A 24,989-nucleotide genomic window follows, 5' to 3' on the forward strand; every position below is an offset into this window, starting at 1 on the left:
ATTGAATTGATCATTGTTACGAGTCTTATTTAGTGTTGATAAACAACAGTATGATTTTAGGCATATCTAAAGAGTATATAAACATTATAATATCATGTGGATATATTAGATATTATAAATTTGAAGGAAAAAAATGTTTTGAATGTGCACAAAAGCTGAATAACTGTCTTTTTACATTAATTATCTATTTTCATGTGTAAAAACTATACTAATTTTGTAAATGTAAATACATATTAGGCTTACACATGAGCTAGGTTACCTGATTACTTTAGAAAAGAATATTTTCTGGTAAGACTGAGAGGATTCGAGATCGGACCCTCATCATCTCCATCCATTTACTCTCTTACTTAAGGCATTGTACTACGAGGGATGAATAAATAATTACGTAATAATACAGGATACATAGGCTAGGGGTAATGCATATATAAGGAAGTTTCAGTTACCAAACGGTGAACAAACCAAACTACTATGTTACTCTGGTTGAAAGAAAATAAATGAAAAGTGTGAACAGGAAGATAAAAGGTGTATAGGCCTTGACGTCTGCATTCTCCTGTCATTACTTCAATCAAACCTAAAAATGAGGTCAAAGTTTCCAACTAAACCTGGATTAATAACAGATCTACCAGCCAATTTTGGTTTATGCACCGGTCAGTCGTGCGTTCGCTATACGGGGCTTTTTAGTCAGGTTGGTTTTGTTCTATGAGGGCATTATTGTTTCATCGCGGTCTGACGGGAGGAACGTCATTCTACCCAGTGGTATCTGTTCTTAAACATTAGCCTCTCTGGATTGTCTTTTACTTTGAACCAACATAAATTGTAAGTTATCATTGTTATTTCCTCTATTTTCTTAGCTGGCAATTTATTATTTTCACTTTTGAAAATATGTAAAATATTTTAATGCCTGTTTGTTATCTGAAACTTTTCAGGTTTTTTCTTCTTCTCCATTTTAATTCAGTCTTAGAAGAGTTTGATTGAAGATTTTTGGATAGGACTACTTTTATCTCACATTTTCATATTTATGTTTTTTTTGTGTCATTTTCAAGAAGTTTAATATTGATGATCTTTCATAAGTTCGTAGGCAAGAACAGATTGTATCTTTAATTCATGTTTTAAAAAGTGTACGTTTATAGGAGCTGTCACACTACATAAAAGCTTTATATTTTGTTTGTCCAAGCGCATCCATTAACATCCAAAGTCAACCAACAACACAAGGATCAAGTAATAGCTAATACATTTTTATTACAATTGTTAAAAAATCAGTGCTTTTTGATTGCCGTTCACTTTGTTGTATAATTTTATTTATTTTTGCCTCATTTATGTGTGACTATTACGGACAAAAATAATTACATTCGATGAAAAATAGTGTTTCACTTATTGTTTATCCGATTTACTAACATTACTATTGTTAGACAGGATATATTTTATGAACATGCTTAATCGTTTAGGTGTTTAAGCTTTCATTATAATTTTGTTAAGATAATGGCAGTCGGTATTTGCTCGGTCGTGTGAAGAGAACGCTCACGATCCAGCTGTTGCTATGTAGGTAAATCCTCAGAGCACAGAAGATTGCAATGTAGTATTGCTGCAGATATTTATAGTACATTTTTGTTGTGTCGTTATATACAGGCTGCTTCTTCTTTTGTTTAATGTAATTCTAATAACCAATTAATCATGGACGCGCGCTCAGACTCTCGGAATATAATACTATTGTAATTAAATTGCTATATATACATGTAATACTTACATTTCTTCCGATGTTATGCATTTTGCATTATACTAAGATAAAGTACACACGAAGAAATTAACATTTCAAACTTGCACCATATTTGCGACACCAGCAGCAGCATTGCTGGTGCAATCTTGCACCCTAAGTGAAAAAGAATGGTTGAAAATGTACTCTGAAATGCTCGTTTGTGCCAATGTGCCTTTTTATTTAGGTTGCGAAACATTTCATATTTTTAAAAGTGCAAAGTTGTATATTAAAGAGTACAACTCTGCATAATGGAACCGCAACTGCACCAATGAAGGTGCGTAAAGGTGCACAGCAGAACCTCGATGGTTGATAGTCGCACCATGGAGCTATTAGCTCTATGATCGCACCACTATTTCTCAAAGTGTACGTAATCATCGTAAAAAAATTGTCTTTTCGCACTTAGTATGGGCGTTTCCAACAAACGCCTGCCATTGTTAAATGGACTGTCTCACTGATGAACCCGTTTAAGGCCTAAATACATTAAAATTCATATATTCTATATACAAACGAAATAGAGTTCTCTTTCACTTAACGAAAGTCAGCGAGGTTAATAATAAAAATTACATATACCAGCATAAAGGCAGGTTGTACTTATAAATGCTGTAGAAATCTCCATGAATGCAATGGTAATAGGCAGTAAGTGACTCACGTGACATTTCATGAATAGGCCTACGGATTGTATTGTAATTAACACTGAAAACAATGCAAAATAATTAGTCGTCACTCTGCGTGATATATGCTAATCGATCCGTCTCCTATCTTTAATATTTATCCCTCTTTCCATTTTTCATTCATCTTTCTATTTTTCATTCATCTGTTCATCTTCATTCCAACTGATTACCCAATTGTCTCTCTTTATCGCGTGGAAATTTTCAAAACTAGGAGGTATAAAACACCTATATGACAACAATGATTTCTGTTTCCAGTGCAAAACTACACATTGATTCCAGTTCATTTCTCACGCTCTTTTACAAACATTTGTACCTTTTTGTCATGCACTGTTTGTGTTTATCCATATACACTCTTAAAATATTATCCAACATCGGGTAAAAACTTAAAAGGAAATTGTTTTGTTGTTGGTTAAATCCGATACTTGATATTATGTCAAATTTTCCAAACGTTACCTTAAAATCTTAGTTACCTTCATCCGTAATGCACGTATTTTACCTCACAAGAGTCAAGACTCTTCCAACTAAAATCTATTTTCACTTGTTATCAAATGCTTTGGAAACCTTTACCCAACCTCGTTGAAATCATCTTGATTTCATTATCTACATTATCTTTTCATATTTTCCAGTCTGGGAATAAAATTTATTCACCCTTTATTTCACTTAATTATCATTACATAAAACTCAAAACAGAATATGAACACCCTGGATGACATATCTTTAAAAAAATATCATAAATCAAATTCGATCAATGTCACTTACTCCCTTTTGCCATCGCAGGTCAATAAATATTTATACCAGCATCATGCGGTTTCATGGAACAAGTATTATAGTGGGTATAGTAAAATGATGACAGTTGAAAAGTCTATATGATCAAGCTAATGTCAAAATGTATATCCCCATTAATTTACAATGACTGAAACCTATTCAAGGGGTTAAGTTTTTCCCAATTTTGATGACCTTTGTGTATACAGCTTGGTATTGCAATAAAGAAAATAAAGGTGTAAGGTAATTGAACATGCACCTATTGACTCTAGTCTGCAGGCACAGACCCCGATTGGAACTTTGATCAACAGGTGGGTCTCCAAGCACAGACTAGCTCATACAAAACAGGGTCTTCAGTGCACAAGGCGTTATAGGCTTGCACATTCAGACCCTTAACTCGAGTGAAGGGTTTGCACAGCAGACTACATTGACTGACTCGTCATCGATCATCACGTTTTTCATATTTTTTGTATCTACGAAAGAATTAAGTTATCTTATTTCATGTTCTGAATAGCTACAAGAATATTGTTTGAAGGACAGACGTTAATTTTGATTTCTGAAGGAAAGTATGTAACTAGAGTGCCACCTTGAATAGGTTTTGAGAAAGGTTATGAAAATTCTGGGGAAAATATTTTTTCTTTACATTTTCTCTTCAAATTTAAGACCAGAAAATGAGTCATCATCTATAATTGATTGAAATAGGAGTTTCTTGGGGGATATATATTTTTTACGTACGCGTACTTCTCATTTCAAGAAACAACATGACCCTATTTAAGTTTGCTCTCGCGAAGCGCTGATTTTCTTATCTGAAGGATAGGGGTAGAGTGTGATATGCTTTTTGTTCAGAATACTGCCAGGATTTGGATCTAAAAAGGTAGGTTTAATGTTTATGTTTTACAAGCAATAGTGAACAGTCGAAAGGGTAAATGATATGGAATTAACTGACATAGTTAATTAATCATAAATATGGTGTTGATCTCGTTAGTGTATGAGAAGTAATGTTAAAAAAAATCTCCCATTAAAAGTCTGAAATATTTTTGTTTCATTCCAGCAGCTTTTGAGGAGACTGTATAGACCCCTTCAGCCACCATGGCGCACAGTGCAAAGAACGGAAAGGCGAAAGGTGTTGATGAGTTCAGTGATTCCGGCTCAGATAAAGTGGTGTTAGCTCGTTCATTGGGATTGAAAGAATGTATCAGTATGGTGATGGGCATCATCATCGGAACCGGTATCTTCATCTCTCCTAAAGGTAACAAATCGTGGATTTTAAATTCAGTGCTGATGGCTGGTGTTGGTTGTGTTTATATACCGGCACCGGCGCCCATCTTGAATAGAGGCTGGTGCTGACACTGACATCAGGTGTTTAACAATAATAATAATAATAATAATAATAATAATGATAATAGGCATCTATCTAGAAATAATGTTCCGAGGCGCATTATTGATATTACTATTTCCCCGGCTTTAGCTCGAGCTACCTTTCAGCACTCAGTGCATTCAATGAATTAACCCTGCCGGGTACCCATTCACCTCACCTGGGTTGAGTGCAGCACAATTTGGGTAAATCTCTTGCTGAAGGAAAACACGCCATGGTTGAGATTCGAACCTACGTCCATATGATTGAAAGACGAGAGTCGCAACCACTAGACCACGTACGGCGTCAATGAGTACAGTGTCCTTTATTTCACCTTTGTACACCCTCGGTGTGTTAAAGCTAGCGAGGTATATAGACAACCTGATCCTGATTTATGCACCAAACACCAACACCAACAATAACACAGACACCGAAATCGCCAAGTTGTGTTAATGATGGAGCTCCAAATGAAACACATAATGTCGACATTCACATAATTTAACGAATCAAATTATTTAAAAAAAAATCATAAAACCGTTAAGATCACATATGAAACTAAATTGGAAACTAAAAAACTAAAGAAATTGCGGGGAAAGCACAATTCCCTTCTCCCCTATTTTAGATTGAAAAATATCGTGTCATGAAGCAGAAGTTGGTTTTTTTTTGCACTAAAAGTTTGTTTTCTATGGAGGCAGAGATAAGGAAAGAGAGAGAAAAGGAGAAAACAAGCTATAATAAGGCAACAACTTAAAAGGGAGTTAAGGTGGAGGCCTCTTCGTAAATGATGTGGGAACCTTTTTTAAAAATTAAGCTTCGAAATAAGCATTATTGGAAGACATGGAGTGCACCATAATTTCTAAGTGATATGTGGTAAATTATCAATGAATGTAAAAGAGCCACTATAAAAGTGGAAACAGGTATTTTCAAGGAATAAAATGAGAATATCCCGAGAAAAAAATTGAAAAAGGGACACTTTGTCCCCCTCCCCTAGTATACAGTGCGTATCAAAAAAAAGTTTACACTAAGAAAAAATCCTGTAAAATTATACATTTGTAATATTCTGAAGGTTTTTCCACAATTTAACATTGCTACAGATCCATTTTAGCTAAAGACGATATAACTGTCGAAAAATATTTCCGCTTGAGTGAGCACCACTTACTTTTGAAAAGTAAGTGAAATATTAGTGGCGCAGAACTTTGAAATAGTTATGCGAATAAAAGTAGATCTTAATCATGAAGATCTCGTGGAATTTAGCTAGTAAAATTGATTTGAAGATATCTCTTATCTTTTTAAACTTCTTTCCTTGCCCAAAACACTTCGAAGAGTGCATTGCGCGATTTGCGCCCCACCCCACTCCCCCACACACCGAGGCCATCGTGACGATATTTGCTTTACACTGAGCTGTGATTTACATGAAATGGCTTAGGCTTGATTTTAATTTTGTTAATCATTGTCAAGCTTGGGAAAAGTGTGTAGAAACAAGTATTAAATGAAAAATGAAATGTAAACCCACTTTAAATGATAAGAACTCAGTGAAAAAATGCTGGAGATGTCTGATATAAACTTTTGTTCAGATTCAGTTATGTCCTCAGATCCAGCTGGCACAAAAAGGGTAAAGGTTGTACTTACTAAGTGTTGAAATCTCAATTTGGGTGGCAAAATTGGTACAAAATGCTTGAATGTATCCGTTTTATTTCAATTGACTCAAAGTGCAAGGGAAATGTATGAGAAATGTTTCGCAGGGTAAGTTTTATTTCACCCTTTCCCCTTGACACGGCAGTTTATAATCACTCGCGTCGCGTGCGGGTTCGTAATCACTCGCGTCTCATATGTAACGTGGGATCTAACTCAGCTCGACTCACGTTAGCTTGCTCCATGCTACCGATGCACGTCGTGTCCGACCACGGCCGGGTCCGGCCGCCTTGGGGCCATTGCATGCATGCATGTCCGCATATGGGAATGATACGATGTAATATCGATGTGGCAGATATGGCAAGTTCCGACTCGGAGTCCTCGTATAAGACACAGTAGAAGTCCGGATCTATTCTAAGTTAGTTGAGCCACATGGCTGATTTGCTTGTTTGTTATGTTAAAACAGTAGTCGAGTACATCTTATTTAAGGCACTTGTCGGCTTAAAACGAAACTCGAATTTCTTCCCAGCGTGTTTGTCCCATTGAAGACACCGTTAGAAAAAAATCGCACCGAAATGAAAAAAAATCGCCAAAAATAAAAAACGCGTGTGATTACCAATGCGACGCGAGTGATTACGAACGCGAGTGAATATAATAAGCCCTTGACACAGCGTGAAAACGAGAATTTCTGGGCAAACAGATTTCTGCGAGCTTTACAAAAATGGACATTGCTCACTCAAGTGTAACATTCTGTCAAAACTTTTACTTTCATTGGATAGATGAGACCCAAACCTAAGATCATATGTGAAAATATTACCCACATGTTGTATATTTTTTAATTCCCAGGGCTTTTTCAAAGTGTAAACTTTTTTTTTATACGCACTGTATACCCATGTAAGTCACATTTTCTGGCAATAATTGATTCAATGTACAAGTGATTCTATAACAGCATTCGACAATTTTTATACATAATCTTGAGGGTGAATCAGAATAACATATTATAAAGACCTCGCGTTTATGCTTACTTAAGTTGTCTTCGTGATCACTGATCAGGTGGTATTGTGTAGCAATGTTTATTTTCCTGTATCCGCCTGTAAACCGTACACAATCAGGACAATCGTTGCCATTTCCACTTGAACGAAAGACGAACTATGTTCAGTTCTTTTGATGTTCATACCCATCGTATTGAATTCGGACAAACCGTTAAGGGGTGAGCAGTTCACAGTCCCATATCTAAAGCAAAAATAAACACCGAGACAAAATTTGCAACAGAATTTAAAAAATACTTTTTCAGAATACTTTACTACTAACTCTTGTGTTCAGACGGATTATATATATATTTTTTCTCCGACCTAACACATAAGATAAAAGAAAATGGGTAATTTTGGTAGCTTGGTCAGAACTTTTCTAGAAGTTGTACGAAAGTTTTACTTCGCTATGGACCTTCGTAATAATTTTGGTCAATATTGTTAGTTGTTTAAAAGGTGAAATTTACAGAGTATTAGCTGTTCCCTTTGAATTGTCATTTTTTATATGATTTCGTTTTATTCTGTTCCAACAAACATGCAAAGCAACGACCACATACTAAATATAAGAGTTGAAAGTCTCTGTAATAAACGTGGTCCAAACGAGATGTTATGAGTATCAATTTTGGGGTAAATTAATTTTGTGGTACATGAATATTGACTGAGGACGACGAAACCTGTGTTCCTCAGAAGGGTCAGTGTATACAGACTGAAAAGTTTGTTAACTTATACTGTCTGAAAAAATACCACCATGAATATCCTATATAGCTATTTCAAAACATATACATATTTACTCTCGGTTGTCTTCCCTCTTGACATGCACGTGTATCGATTCTTATCTATTTATTTCAGAACCAATCAGGAAACTATAGATCTACACGTTGTAGGGAAGCAATAGACTCTTAATGATAGTCTACCATTATTGATAACCTGTAACTAAAGGAAATAAAACAATGATTTGGGATATCTTTTTTCTCCTGGTAAGATGTTGGGATAAAAGGCGCTGACTTACAAAATGAACCCTATAAGGTGTGATATAGTCACTCACCCTTATAAAGTTCACACACACATACACATCCACATATATATATATACAGTATAGCGTTTTATTTGAAGAAAAATAAATGGAAATGAATGATAACATAAGCAACAAGAATGTAAACAAAGCTGAACTATAAATACCAAAGCTGCAACTCAATAGTTAAAGTGAATAACTGAACTTAAAGGAACATTTGACTCAATGATTTGGATGTGCATGGGTTGGGCTCCTATACCTCCATCCGCCTCTTCCTTCATTTTCTATCGTTTTCTCCATCTCTCATTTTTCCTATATGTCTCTCCATCATCCTCTCTATTTTGTTGTCTCTCTCACTCCCTCTCTCGCTCTGTATATCTTTATCTCTCAAAGCAGCAGCAGGGCCCTGTGAACGATTTTTTATGCCCCCAGGATAATCTTGGGCGCCCCCAGCACCCCGCTTCCCAGGACCATTACCAACAATCATCTTTGCTTCCAAAGTCGACTGTTCTTATACGCTGGCATAGTTGGGATGGGGGCTATACCCATTAACATTTAAAAAAAGATATTTGTGTCATATTTCTCTCAAATATTCACCGATCCCTGCTTTTATCTCGATTGGTTTGCTTAACCTCATCGTTTCCCACTCATCATTAAGTGTTCGGCACATGGTTTGCATACAAATATGGGAAAAATCATCTCGATGACTGAATAATCACCAGTTCATGGAAACGATGTACAATTGTGTGCCAAAGACAAATAACATACATCGGAAATTCATGAACCTTGAATGATTTTCATCAAAGCATATCAGTATTATAACCCCAAATAGTAAAACTGATAGTTTTTTTTTTGTTAGTATTAATGTTCTAGTGTATGTTGATACTTCTCACTTAAAATATCATTGTGGTGGGAGACGGAAACTTTGATTTAAGGAAAACCATTAAACGTCCCGAAAATCAAATACCCTACATTTAATACAGCAGATTAATAGCAATCTGTATACACGATTACAGCTTAATTTTTCCTAAAAGGCTGCTGAGAATATAAAATCTAATGGTGTCATTGATCTTGGCTTAAATGATTTATGTTTCTTAATTATTAATTTCAGATCTATACAAATTCCTAAAATCATCACTTTAGGAGTATTTCTAGTTAAAAAAAAAATTACTTACCAAAATGCATAGTATGTAAGCGAAAACATGCTCAATTTTTGCGTAAAGCATTCAATACCGTGAATCCTCATTATACAGTGCGTCCCAAAAAAAACTATACACTTTTGAAATGGCTGCCAAATAAAAGATTTAGCACTTTGGGGGAAAAGACTTATAGATATGGAAAGCCAATATAGTCATCTTTCAAATGACACCAAAAAGTTGAAAAACTATTTACGCTTGAGCGAGTACTGCCCATTAAAACAAAGGGTATGAAAATTAGGGTGGGCCGGAATTAGCCTTCCAATTTCTTTCAGGTTTTTTTGTTTGATACTTGCAAAGTTGAGGGTTATTTGGTGAATAAAAGATCAGATGTGATCAGATTGTTGTTTGTGAAAATGTAATGCATTATTAAATTGAAATGTAATGCATGAGTGATCATGAATTGCAATTTTTAGTGCAGTATTTTGTCTTTATCATGTGGATCTCAACAATGTGTTCATGACAGTCAGAAGAGGGGGGTAATATGACTTACATGTAGGTAGGTGAAGTACGTCGATGGTATAAAGGTCAACAGAACATTTAGCAACCCCTCCCTCCATCTCTACCCCCTTCCCCCACTTCTTGAGAGACTAAGCTTGGCTAGGCTGGGCAGGAATTAGCCTTACAGTTTTTTGAGAGGTTAGTCCTTTGGAACTTACAAAGCTAAGGGTGTTCTGCTATTTATGAGTGAGATAAGGTTTGGTTTTTAGGCAAATTTCACGAGTTACTAAATTGAAATGTTATGCATGAGTGAACAGGAATTGTAATTTTAGTGTAGCATATTCATCTTGTGGGCCTCAGAAGTGTATTCGTGAGAGTCAGATTAATGTGATGGTACATGTTACAAGCAACAGGCCGAGATATGCTAACTTGCTAAGACTTGGTTAAAAGGGCATTCCTCTTCATTTTGTCCTTTTACAAATTAAAAGTCATATGTACCCTCCCCTCTCCACCTCCATTTCCCAGCCCCCCTCTCTCTCTTTATCTGTATCATTTCCTGGATTGTAGCCTATTCAAAACTTAACTGCCAAGTGACCGGTGGCTGATGGTCAGTTTTTTTTATTTAATGATTATGGTGATTAATGAAGTAATTTATTGAAAAAAACGAATGTTTGATTGGTCACATTGCACATTGAATGAGTTGATTTACTGATAAATTGTTGATTAAATGATTGATAGGAAAAAGTTGATGCCCCAATTCAGAATTAATCATTAAATCAACATTCTGCTCTGGACTTCACGTGTACATGACAATAGCCATCAGTCTCTCAACAGGAGGGGAGGGCGGGAAAGAGGGAGGGGACGGGGGCTGAATGTTCCGTTGACCCTTGTTCCATCAACCTACTTCTCCCACTTAAGTCCTATCTCACCCCCTATTCTTCCGACTCCCATGAACACATTGCTGATATCCACATGATAAAGTTGAAATGCTGCCCCAAAAGAGATCCAAATTATAAAGTTGAAATGCTGCCCAAAAAGTGTAATTTATGTTCACTCATGCATTAAAGTTCAATTTAATAATTTAAAAAAATTGCTTAAGCAACCAAAACTGGTCACGGTTGATCATTAATTTATCACAACGCCCTTAACTTTGCAAGTTCGAAAGGATTTGCCTCTCAAAAACTGACATAAGTTGGAAGGCTAATTCCAGCCCACCCTAATTTTCATACCCTTTGTTTCAGTGGGCAGTGCTCGCTCAAGCATGAATAGTTTTCCAACTTTTTGGTGTTATTTGAAAGTTGACTTTATTGGCTTTCCATATATGTAAGTCTTTTCCCCCAAAGTGCTACATTTTTTATTTGCCAGCCATTTCAAAAGTGTATAGTTTTTTTTGGGACGCACTGTAGATAACGATGATCCCCAATGGTCTGTATTGGGTCCACTAATGTTCATAATTCATTGATTCATTTACATTTATTGATGATATCGTAAAGCATGTACAAAAAACTTGTTCGATTCACCTATATGCTTCGTGTGGAAGTTAACATCTGCTCCCACAAAAATTTATAACAACTCTAGGAACCAAATTGATTTCCTTTGGTTAGCATATTTATTTATATACTGTATTATAAATAGCGGAACATGCACTTCAATTCAATTCAATTCAATTATTTTATTTCATTTCCATTCAAAACATAATACAAAGTAATATAAAGTAATACAAATCAGTTCGGTGGGTTTATGTGTGGAGGTACAGATGCGCGCGTGTGTTACTACGGGAGAGGAAGGAGTCAGCGAGAATATAATAACTGGTCTGTAATGAACTTTGGATTAAAGAAACAAAAGTCATATTACAAACAAACAAAAACTTTATCATTTTGTGTTCCCTTTCAATATTTGCCTGAAAGTGAATCGAGAGAACTGTATTTATACTGTCATTTGGGGAAAACAAACATCTAAGGCAGCTCATCAGCACTGCACACCATTCATCATAGGCCTATTATTATTTTATTTTTATTGACTATTGGTAGCCGCTTTAGGTCTTGGTGATCAACAAGGAAATGCACTTTATCAATGAATGATGTCAAAGATTTAAAAACAGACAATATTATTTTTTAGGAGTGAAAGATTTAGGATTGATTTATTATAAATGCAGATTACGACTGTACTACGATTGAAAATAACTTTGTGGCTTCACTGGTGCTGGTGAAATAAAACGTTTATTTTGGCAAGCAACAATCAGGTACTTCAGGACTACTGCATTGTGGTTTGTAGTCATGGGCGAGTCACACGCATTTTACTATCAGAATCTTATAATGAGCGGAAATATAAACACCGGTCTGAATTTAGAAGGGTACCAGGTAGTATAAGAACAGTAACCAACAATTTAACCATTATAATGTCATTGTAGTACATATAGACAAGGTTATGGATGATACAAAAGTACAGTATGACAAGTCTAATAACAATTGGTCAAGTGGACGGGGAGAGGTATAGAGGGGGTATGGTCGACAACGAATTATTATTATCTTAATGTCATGTGGAACGAATATCATCAGGGGCCGTGCCCACGGGGAAAGAAGAGGCGACCCCTTCTATGATAGTTAAGAAAAAATGAGGGGAAAGAACAACAGAGAGATAGCGTAGGAAGAAAGGACAGGATAAGGAAAGAAGAGTATAAGATCTGGGTCGTGCATTTTATCATTAATATTTAATTGAGAGGGAAAGTTGCGTTACCATTAAGGTCGTCTTGACCCTTTAAAATATTTTAGCGCCACTACCTTTGGTATTGTAAATTGACAACAGATACAGGAACACATGCATTGAATATGCTGAAGTACCTATTCCCCTTGTGAAAATTGATTTTATGAAAGTATCAAGACTTATTTTTTTATGAGTGTCTTCGACTGTCCCAGAATTCTCTAACACAGAAGAAAACTTAAATTTTCACATACTCAGTTTGCTGCCTACCGTTGGTCCGTCACATGTCTGCCGGAGAAACAGATGTAGTAATTGTTTATTGTAAATTAATAAGTTATTGACGTCTATAAAAGAACCTTAGTCGAATAATGAATTACTTAGGATAATTTTGTCCTTGTTCTTGGAATGGACTTGCCTTTCTTTGCTTCCTGTAGGTGTACTTGCGGGAGCTGGTGGATCACCGGGATGGTCGCTTATTATGTGGATAGTCTGTGCCATCATATCCCTCTTCGGCGCCCTCTGCTATGCCGAGCTCAGTACGACCTTCAAGAAGTCCGGCGGGGAATTCACGTTCATCTTACAAGCTTTTGGACCATTACTGGCCTTCTTGAGGATGTGGACATACCTCTTCATCATCCTCCCAGCCGTGGCTATTGTCCAAGGAAACACCATCGCAAACTACATCACTGCGCCATTCTTTAACGACTGCGAGGAAGTGCCGCTGAATGCTCTCAGACTCATGGGCATGGCCGTCATCTGTAAGTAGTTTCACACCCTCCTCCAAGAGCGTGTTAATTCAAGATTCAATATGAAATATCAAAGCTTAAAACTGAACGATTCTTCCATTTTCAAACTTGTATTATTCCAGTAAAGATTACTTGTGCGCATTATTGATAATTTTGCATTTATGCTGAATTATGAAACTATTTTCATGACGTGTTGTATGTTTTATGACAAGGTTTGAAAGATACATTTACTAAATATACATAAATAGACCTCTTTATAAAAAGTTACTTCAGTAATATATGTTTCAAATGATTCGTATATTGTCTTTATATTTCACGATGGTCTATATCATCTGAATTGAAAATATCTTTCAGGGGCTGCGCGAAGTAGTGAAAGTTTGTGTGAGTGTGTTACTTTGTGTGAAAGAGAGGGGTGTGTGTGGATGTGTGGGGGTGCTAACCATGCCAAATATCACAATAAGATTTTTTTTTTTCGTTTTTGTACACGTTTAATGAACAGTGATCCCGCGGCCCCTGATTATATCAATTCTTTACTATTTGATCTTCAGTCATGTTGGCGTTCATCAATGCGATCAGTGTGAAGTTGACTACTCGTCTCGTCAACATTCTGACCGTGGCCAAGACCGTTGGGCTCATAGTACTCATCATATCGGGACTCGTATATCTAGCTAAAGGTAACACCATTTTACAGGGGTATTTCACAGATTCTCAAGTGTAATAATGTCAGGTTGCACTGAGTTCCCCGGTATAATGTGATGTTTGAGACTTCATCGAATTTGCGAATGCTATAAGATGCACGTTTCTGCATCGTCGCCATTAACAGAATAATCATAAATTGGTATTTAAAATCTTAATTAGATTTTGTTTTGGATAGTACTCATGAAATACCATTTGCACTTTGGCGCTCGAGCCCGAGTTGAAGTCACACGTTACTTTCCATAAAAGATTCCCGGATTTACGACAGTTTTATAAGACATAATTATAATCATGATTAAACATTGTACCTCAGGAACAGGTTTATAAATTACAAGAATATGAATGAAATAGGTGAAGTTATGGGTCTTTGATCGGAGATTAAAGATGGTTTGACCTTGCACAATTCATGTATACGACATCACCACGACTCTCAGTCGATGCTTCTTTTTCTTTCATGAAATTCGATGCTTACTTTAAAAAATATAATTATAAATAAATCAAATAAACCGAATCAAGAATAATTTTGATGGATTTATAGAGGAATATGCAGTCATTATGAAAGATATAAAAAGTAGTTTTATAACGTAAATTATGAAACATCATTCTTAAGACAGATAACTTTTTTCATATTGTAAGATGTAAAACTATTCTCATTATTATCCGGATTGGGTGTCTATTCATAGTAATACCCATAAACATGAATCAAGAAAAGTACAAACTCTAGTTCAATAATTATGAAGGTTGTATTTTTCTTTACATTAAAAACTTTAATGAATATATAGGATATTTGTCTTTTCATATTCATTTGTTTTTGTTGTACAACGGTGTTATATATCTGTTTTTTACGCTCGTATTCTGCATTTTATTTCCTTTTTTATAGGAAACACAAAGTATCTTAATCCTGAGAATTCTTTTCAAATGACTACGCCCTTGAACATCCCTCTGGGTATCTTCGCGGGTATCTTTGCTTTCGATGGATGGTAAGAAGAATGGTTACTTAAGTAGGACGTATTTTACGAAGTCTAGTCGAGTAGTACATTGTACCACCACCACAACCACTAACTACTACTACTACTACTACTATATTTTACTACTACTACTACTACTACTACTACTACTACCACCACTATTTCTACTTCTACTACTACTACTACTACTACTACTACTACTACTACTACTACTACTACTACTACTACTACTATTACTACTACTACTACTACTACCACTATTTCTACTTCTACTACTACTATTACTACTACTACTACTACTACTACTACTACTACTACTACTACTACTACTTCTACTACGTCTACTACTACTACTACTACTACTACTACTACTACTACTACTACTACTACTACTACTACTACCACTACTACCACTACTACTACTACTACTACTACTACTACTACTACTACTACTACTACTACTACCACTACTACCACTACTACCACTACTACTGCTACTACTATTACTACTACTACTACGACTACTACTACTACCACTACTACTACTACTACTACTACTACTACTATACTACTACTACTGCTACTACTACTACTACTACTACTACTACTACTACTACTACTACTACTACTACTACTTCTACTACTACTACTACTACTACTACTACTACTACTACTACTACTACTACCACCACCGCTACTACCACTACTACTACTACTACTACTACTACTACTACTACTACTACCACTTCTACCACTTCTACCACTACTACCACTACTACCACTACTACTACTACTACCACTACTACTACTACTACTACTACTACTACCACTACTGCTAGCTGCTGCTACTATTACTATTACTAGTACTAGTACTACTACTACTACTACTACTACTACTACTACTACTACTACTACTACTACTACCACCACCACCACTACTACTACTACTACTACTACTACTACTACCACTACTACCACTACTGCTAGCTGCTGCTACTATTACAATTACTATTACTACTACTACTACTACCACCAATACTACTACTACTACTTCTACTACTGTATACTACTACTACTACTATATACTACTACTACTACTATTGCTGCTGCTCCTTCATGATAACAGAAACTCAAGGCTTGTTCTCTCTAATTATCTCAGTCTTTCTTTTACCAAGGTATTTTGAAACAACACAAAGATTTTCAAACTTTACTCTGTGACGGAGATCTGGGCCCCGTTGCATAACTACAATGCTGATCACCAACCAATAAAAATCAAGGATTCCAGCCAAGTTACCATTGGATGTCAAAGTTACCATACCAGTAACTTTTATGCAACGGGGCCCAGATCACCAAATGGTCAAACACTTTACCACCACTTTCAAGGCAGGTACACTCTTGCAAATACTATGATATCGATAATGGAGAGAAACATAGACAGGTTATTCGGATCAGTGTATAGATCACACCATAACGCTCCATCTTTTAGCTTCATGATCACACCAATTTCGTTGTGATAAACATGATAAAGATTGAGTCTGTTATAGATGTTTATAGAATCTCTGTAAGAGTTGTATTAAAAGAGAAGTGCTTCTGGCTATACTAGCGCTTCGAATGTAACTGTTGCATATTATTCTATTAGTAGTTAGAGGGGAATGAACCAAAATGATCTGATCTGGGTTTTTTATTAACACTGTATTCACAGTTTGATAAAATATTCAGTATTCGACAAAATATTTTATTCATTTTTGTTTTAGGGAATCAGTGAACACAATCGTGGAAGAAATAAAGAAGCCAGAAAGGTTTGTATATTTTGTTTTTTTCTTTTACCTACTTTCTCTTCGCCTTCTTATTTCTTCATTTCATTTCTATTTTATCATCTCTTTTACAAATTTCCATTTGACTGTTTGAATACTCCATTTTCCATTTGTTGTTCTTTCATTTCTTTATATTCTTATGCTACCTTTATCTCCCCTAATCTTGTAAAAATATATGTAGTAAATAATATAATAAATATATATTCAGTAGATTTCTATTTTTCAACAAACTGAAATTAGTTCATGAAGATCGTCTGAAATAAAAATCGAATAGTTGATAGTCAATAACACTGTAAAAGCGCCAGTTTGAAAATTTAAGCATGTTGTTTAGGCCCGTCACCCTAACAACTCTTTAACTAAAAAAAAAATAGTTTATAAATTTGTTAAACAACGTGATTAAAAGTTTAAATAACTTGTTTAAAAAGCTTAAACAACAGTTGTTAGAGTGATGGGATTAAACAAAAGGTTCTTTATTATTATTATTATTTATCATTATTAATATTATTATTACTATTACTATTTCTATAATAATTATCATTATTATTATTATTATTATACACCATCATTATCATACTATCATAATCATTATAAGGATTATCATTACTTTTTTTTGCATCATTATCATGACACTGATATCTGTTACTGTAAAACTTCTATTTATTTTTACTGTTAGGAATGTACCCCTTGGTATAGTGATATCTCTGGCTGCTGTTACCGTCATCTACCTGATGGCAAACATCGCTTACTTCACCCTCCTATCACCTGCTGAAATTCTGGCTTCCACTGCTGTAGCTGCGGTAAGTTATCCTTTATTCAAAGCTCTCATAAGATATCCATCTCCCATGCAGGCCCGTTCCCATGCAGGATCGTTGCTTACAATCGGGAAGAACCCGAACACTTTTCAGATACGAAGAAGAAAAACCCCAGGGAAAAACATACCCTAAACACGTTTGGCTAGTCTTTAAAAAAAAGCTTTGGAAAAAAAAACTTAGCCTAAATTTTGACCCCGCGATTGACCATTGACCAGTCTTTCAAAACCAACCTTTTTTGAAAATCTGTGTTTTTGATACCCGTAACAAGTGCACGCGCGGCCCTCGTCCAAAACTGAAAAAAACACCCCTTGACCCGAGAATGACCCAGTGGTTCTTACTTAAAGGTCAATTCTACCCCAGGTCATTTTGATTTGACTCAATAGGGAAAAATCAAACAAGCATAATACTGAAAATGTCATCATAATCGGATGTAAAATAAGAAAGTTATGACATTTTAAAGTTTCGCTTATTTTTCACAGAACAGTTATGTGCACAACTCAGTGATATGCAAATGTGATAATCGATGATGTCCCTCACTCACCATTTCTTTTGTTTTTATTGTTTGAATTATACAATATTTCATTTTTTACACATTTGACAAAAATGACCAACCTGACTGAACCTCAAAATGTTTAAACATTGGTAATTCATTTTCAGGGAGGAATAAAACTTTGTGTCACATGACCATTAGGAGAAAATTAAAATATTTCATATTACATAATACAAATACAAAAAAAAAGAGTGCATGATGTCATCAATCCCCTAATTTGCATACCAACCAGGGGAGCGTTTCATGAAAGGACTTGCCAGACGTTTTATCCGACAAGTCCCATTTTATCCGACAGTTACCATAGTAACATTGCTTATCAGCCAATCAAAATCAAGGATAGATGTCAGATCTGACAACTTGTCGGACAAAAATATTGATGAAACGCTCTCCAGGATGTGCATATAACTGCTTTGTGAAATTAAGCAAAACTTTCAAATGTCATATCTTTCCTATACATCTGATTTTGATGAAAGTTTCATTGTTAATCTTGTTGGATTTTTCCCTTTTTATTCGAATAAACTTTTTGCTAGGGTGGACTTATCCTTTAAAATCAATGCAATATTGTGTTTGTCTGCTAAATGATGATGCAGTGGTTTGATGAGGATAAAATTTAGAGGGATGAGTTTTGGATGCAATGTACTTTAAAAGTACTTTGCATCCAAAACTCATCCCTCTAAATCTGCAACAAAATGAATAATTTATCTATTTTTTTTTTAATCTTTAAATTTTTTTTAAAGATTAAAAAAAAAAATAGATAAATTATTCATTTTGTTGCAGATGGAGTGGAAAGTGCAATCAGCCAGATGATATTTGATGAAAATTATGATGATGCAATATATCATGAAATGATTTTGAGGAAGTCATAACATACAAAACATTTTGTTACAATACATGATTGTAATTCTTTCAAACTGACAGGATTACAGCGTTTTAGCCCTAGGAAATTGGTCCTGGACCATCTGGGTGTTTGTGGCTTTATCTGCTATGGGTAACCTAATCGGTAGTTGGTTTGGTTTTAGCAGGTAATGGAACAGCTCAATCCGTTTCAAAAGCATGTACTACATGCAGGTATATGCATGAAAATGTATTCCAACATCATTATTTTATTACATGTATATACAGTAAGTTATGTTATACATGAACGTTATTATGTATTTACCATTTACGGAGGAATAAAAAACATAAGAGGGTCGATAACAGAACCTTGGTGAAATCACTGGACTAGACGTTTGTTTGCATGTATTAAAAATAATGTTACTCTAAGGCAAAATTATAGAATGATAGAAAATTGATAAGAAATGCATCATATTGTTCGCTTTGTCTTTGTTCTTTATTTTCAAAAAGCTACAGCAATCATTATTCATGTTACGTACTCCAAATTTATCAATACTCATACTATATATTTATGAAGCCTGTCATATAAATATATTGTACATTATTTTATGCATGCCTAAATATATATAACCGCAGGATTTCAGTACGAAGGCCTTAGGAAGCTGGTCTTGGACTATATGGGTGTTTGTAGCCCTATCAGCCATCGGTAATCTCCTAGGAAATTGGCTAGGTCTAAGCAGGTAGGAAACGGGGTATGCATAATTATGTGATTTCTTTATCTCTTCGTGGGTCCTACTGTAGGATCTAGGGGGATCTAGGATCTATCATAAAGGGCCGGGCAGAACCAGATTTTATAAATGGAGAGGGGATAAAGGGGTTAATTCTGAAAGGACCTCAATTGCCCCCGCAGAGAGGCATCGGCCCTGGGAGGCATGGTCGATTGCCCCACATGAAACTATTAGAGGGCAAATGGCAATTTGCCCCCAATAATTTTCACAACATGAGAAAATAGCACTAGTAATACGTAATGCAGGTTTGTTTTTAAACCATTGGGAAGCATTATGAAACCATTAACTGTGCATCAACATTACAAAATTTCAATTTTTTTTTCTTAAAGAAAGTGCGCCTTCGCGCAAATTACTGTATAGTAATTTGGCGCGCAGGGTGAGCCGAAAACTTTGAATAATTTTTCACTATTGCCCCCCGAACCCCTCGGAAATATCGATCGACAGCCCTGGCACCCTGCCTAGAAAGGGGGGAACGTTCCATTTGAAAAAGAAAAAGGGGGCAATTTTCACAAAAGGAAATAAACAATTAAGTAAGTTTTACCTTGAAGGGGGACACATGCCCCCGTGCCTCGGAAATGCGCATCAGTCTGTAATGAAGTCTTCTTTTATAGGTTGCTTGGCCATAATGAAAGAGGCAGTCTTGAATCATTTCTTTCATACACGAAACACAAAACATTATTAGAAAACCACTTCAAATCATGATTGGTGCCCATTGGTGCCAAATAAAATCAAGAATTTCAGGATTTTAACTTCTTTCCAAACATTGAACAAAATTCGATGATGGATAATGATACGAACAAAAAATGGAAAAGACTGTGTTTACACAAATGTTCACGAACATGTAAACATGACATACTCTTATGTAAAACGCATGAAAATTGTGTATTGCATGTAATGTATGAATTCAATATTTATGATGCTGAAAATCTGCATGAAAATGATAAAAATATACAGCACATTTTTTGTTTAAATAGCCAATGAAAGTTCCCCTGTGTGCATGCATAGGTATGATAAAATTTATTACATTGAATGGATTTTATTTGAAAAGTGTATAAAAAGTAACGTTTTTAAAACTGAGTAAATTTATGCAAATGTCTGTTCAATATTTAAACGAATGTAAAAAGTTCTTTTTAGCTGATGTTTCTTGAATGCTCTAAGAATGTTTACCATGCAGATAATATGAATCAAATTTGTTTGCTATGATTTTGCTTATTTTGATAGTCTAAAATGTATAGCAAGTCCCCATAAGTATAATTTTATATCAGAGGCTTCCTATGTTCAATTATTTTCATTTTTCGTTTGAATTCAGGGGAATTCCGGGAAAATTATCGAAAGAAATTTGCCTAAATTAGATTTACCGTAAATGTCTTGATCCCACTTCAGACATTTTATAAAAATTTTGGTCGCTATCTAAACATTCGGCTCTTTCAATGCCGGAAAGAAAAAATACCATTGTCTTTTCTGTTTCTGAATTTTGAAATAATAAAAGTTACATTAGGAAAAAAAATAATTGTAAATATTGTGTTATTATATTTGCTGATAGAATGTTCTACGTAGCAGCGAGAGAGGGCCTTTTACCCAATGTAGTAGGAATGATCAACGTTAAACATCGTACTCCCATTCCATCAGTCATCATTGTGGTGAGTTATATTCTATTGAATTTATTATTAGTAATGTTCAAGGTACTATCCTTTAACATGAGTTGATCTGAGACGTATCCATTCATACCAGACGATAAGTAATGACCATCGGGTCTAATAATACACAAAAGATATTGATGATGATGATGATGATGATAATGATAATGATGATAGTAAAATAAGTAATAATCATCAAACGTTAGGGGGAAATAATTGTGCCCTCTCTTGTAGTTCACTTCCCCCCTAACGTAATGTAGATTTGGATTCCCCTATATATACCTTTTCCTTTATCCTGCCCTTTTGTTGACGAAATAAACCCAAATGAGTTTTTACAGATGCGTATCAAACAGATTATGATTATTCGCGTCTGGGATGGACCTTTAAGTTCACCATCCAAAATGCTTGACCAAAGCTGTAACCTAGAACCTATGTATCACTTTTGCAATTTCTTCATTGTAGCCTTTCGTAATTTCTTCATTGTGGCGTGGATGACAGGCGCACACCACATCGCCCAGTTGTTCTCCCTATAGCGTTGATTCCCTTTATGGTAATTTTGAAGCAGATAGTAGAAATAGAAGTAATAATGATGATGATAATAATTATTACTAATATTATTAGTGGTGGTAAAAATAACCATGAAATGATAGTAATATAATGATAACAATAATAATTTTAAAAAATTACATGATGAGGGCGAGGAGGATTTAAAGTAATAATATTGATAATCTATAAGCGAGTGTCAATTTTTTTTAATATTTCTCATCACAGCTACCAATAACATTAATATATCTGATGTTTGATGACGTCATTGCTCTGATCAACTACATGTTGTTCGTCATCGTAGCTTTCATGGCTCTCACAGTACTCATCATTCCGTATTACAGATGGAAACAACCTGATATGGAAAGAACACTCAAGGTTAGGATGAAGTTAATGAATTCAGTTTACCGTGAGGTTGATAAAGTTGTCGATGTAATTGGTATTAATGAAGGTGAATAAGATGATGGTGGTGATGATGATGAAGACGATGACGATGGTGAAGATAAGGATGATAATGAAGATAAGGATGATAATGAAGATAATGATGATGATGATGATGAAGATGAGGATGATGAGGATGATGGTGATGGTGGTGGTGGTGGTGCATAGTGGTGATGGTGGTGATGATGATGGTGGTGGTGGTGGTAGTGGTGAGGATGATGATGATGATGATGATAATGATGCTGCTGATGCTGAGGATGGTTTTTTGGTGATGGTTGTGATGAGGATGATGATAATGGTGATGATGGTGATGGTGGTGATGACTATGACTATGATGATGATGATGATAGTGATGACAATAAAAGGATGATTGTGATGGTGACAATGATAATGGTGATGATGATGATGATGATGGTGATGGTGATGGTGATGGTGATGATGATGATGATGATGATGATAATGATGGTGATGATGATGATATAGTGATACTGACGATGATGATGATGAATGATGATGATGATGATGATGATGGTGATGATGATAATGATGATGATTATGATGGTGACGACGGTGACAATCATGATGAATATTTCGTCTGAATTGCAGTGAAAATATTTGGTTTGATGACATTAACATGGTTCACGATGCTAATAATGATTGTCATGATAATCATAACACATTTTCATGTAATATTTTTTTTTTCTTATCAATTTATCTATATTTGAGAATGTTTTGTACAATTTAAATTAATTGTATTTTTGTAAATTTATTTCTTGCAATAGTTGCCATTGGTGATTCCAGTCATCTTTATCTTAGTCATCTTGTTCCTGATGGGACTCTCAATCTACACAGACCCAATCAGCGCTCTTATAGGAACCGCTTTAACGTTAGCCGGTGTGCCGGTTTACTTCATTGGATGTGTGTGGAAGAAACCCGTCTGGTTAAAGGCAAAGATTGGTGAGCAATGATGCCATAGTCACACGAACAACACTGACTCCAGCCGATCAAAGATTTTATGTTATTTCCGATGACGTACAATCGATCGGTTTGGAGGGGTAATGTTGGTGTGTCTGTTGCATGTAATGTGGAAAAAAACCCGTCTGGTTACAGGCAAAGATTGGTGAGCAATGATGCCACAGTCACGCCAAAGAAACCGACTCATGGGGCCCGTTGCAGAAATCGTCGTGATCAAATGCAACTCTAAAAATCAAACGCATTTTTGTTGTTCAGCCATTGAAATCCGCTAAGCAGAGACTTGCGTTTGATAGTTTTAGTTGCATTTAAACTTTTTTTTTTTATCTGCAACGGTCCCCATACCGATCAAAATTAATTTGATATTTCCAATGATATGACACCGATTGATTTGGAGTGGGTTCCGTTTGAGTGCGTGTGTTATTCATTTCTGGTAAATCTTCCAAAATGTTCATTTTACCATCACAAGTCATTACCAAGACTTTGCCAGAGAATAGTGATAATGTGTGGAGGATATGACGTAGATATAATATTGGGTTTTTGAAGACCCCCATTTCATGCTAAATCCCAGTTCACAAGCACCCCATTTGCAGAGGGCCATCTAGTTCTTAAGCCCCTCATTTCGTATGGTTTCAGATGATTTTGGGGCCGCACACCCCTAACCTTTCCAAATCCGTGTGCCCCCCGACGTATAGACCTATAAGCCTAAGTGTGTAATGACTTTGTTACATTTTCTGTTTTCCGTCCGCAGTTGCATTTAATATCATGCTTCAGAAGTTTTTCTTCGTGGTTCCTCAAGAAAAGGAGATGGCTTCTGAGGCCGATGATGATGACGACGACGAAGACAAGAAAGCCAAATCTAACGGTTACAAGGCTGCAAAACAATTCGAAGATGTTCCTCTGAATTAATGCAATGTTCCTGTAAACTGAACGTGCCTTGCCGCCTTTGTTGCCTGTGTTATATAAAAGGGTCTCGTGACATTACGAGTGAGTTTTCACTTTAAGTCTCTACGACGTGCGACAGATTCAAGAACGTAGAAAATACATTGTCAAAATGTTCTCCAGCGCCAACCAAGATGTCTTTGTCGAAAATCGTTAATCAAAACAGAAGTTTCGTCCTAAACTCTGGACAAACGACATATTTGCAATTTTTCGTCAGCTCCGAAACTTAGGACCAAACTGCTGTTGCGGTTGACCAATTTTCGAGCAAGATCCCCAGATTTTTTTTTGTCATTTGGCGGGAATTTTCAATACATTTTTTTTTCTTGAATCTGTCGGTGGGAAATCTTCCTGCTGGTATCCTTTCCGTCTAATAGTTCTCGTCAGTGATATTAGACGGCCGCTAATTCAGTTTGAACATGCCCAAACTTGAAGAAAGATCAACATCAACTTAAAAAAAGGGTTTAATTGAAAAATAGTAAATAATAGATCAAGCATATACGACTGAAAAGTTAATCAAAATCGGATGTAAAATAAGACAGTTTATTCGTTATTTTCACAAAACAGTTAATGTACATCGTTGGCGATATACTTATGTATGCAGATTGGGAATTGATGATACCACTATAGCTCTTTAGCTTGTGTATTATCTTATTTGACTGATAAAATATTTCCATGTTTTCATGCAATATCATATTTA

The 24,989-nt window shown here is 35.5% G+C and overlaps 1 protein-coding gene across 4 annotated transcripts; it reads left to right on the plus strand.

Annotated features, from left to right (window-relative positions):
* The first annotated feature begins 402 nt into the window (after positions 1-402).
* On the plus strand, positions 403-24,853 carry LOC129254466 (Y+L amino acid transporter 2-like). Of its 4 annotated transcripts, none has more exons than XM_064114695.1 (12): positions 403-816; positions 4,238-4,435; positions 12,984-13,307; positions 13,844-13,969; positions 14,872-14,971; positions 16,714-16,758; positions 17,447-17,570; positions 19,606-19,709; positions 21,301-21,397; positions 22,166-22,315; positions 23,161-23,335; positions 24,102-24,853. In XM_064114695.1, the coding sequence occupies exons 2-12, from the start codon at positions 4,276-4,278 to the stop codon at positions 24,257-24,259; spliced, it is 1,563 nt and encodes a 520-aa protein (XP_063970765.1). In that variant the 5' UTR covers positions 403-816; positions 4,238-4,275; the 3' UTR covers positions 24,260-24,853. The 4 variants fall into 4 exon arrangements, with proteins under 4 accessions (XP_063970765.1, XP_063970787.1, XP_063970780.1 ...); XM_064114717.1 differs by lacking the exon at positions 19,606-19,709 and adding an exon at positions 19,054-19,157 and having other exon boundaries at positions 449-816; positions 4,241-4,435; XM_064114710.1 differs by lacking the exon at positions 19,606-19,709 and adding an exon at positions 19,054-19,157 and having other exon boundaries at positions 452-816.
* The last annotated feature ends 136 nt before the right edge of the window (positions 24,854-24,989 follow it).

The sequence above is a fragment of the Lytechinus pictus genome, chromosome 2 (genome assembly GCF_037042905.1).
Source record: "Lytechinus pictus isolate F3 Inbred chromosome 2, Lp3.0, whole genome shotgun sequence".
Taxonomy (NCBI): Eukaryota; Metazoa; Echinodermata; class Echinoidea; order Temnopleuroida; family Toxopneustidae; genus Lytechinus; species Lytechinus pictus.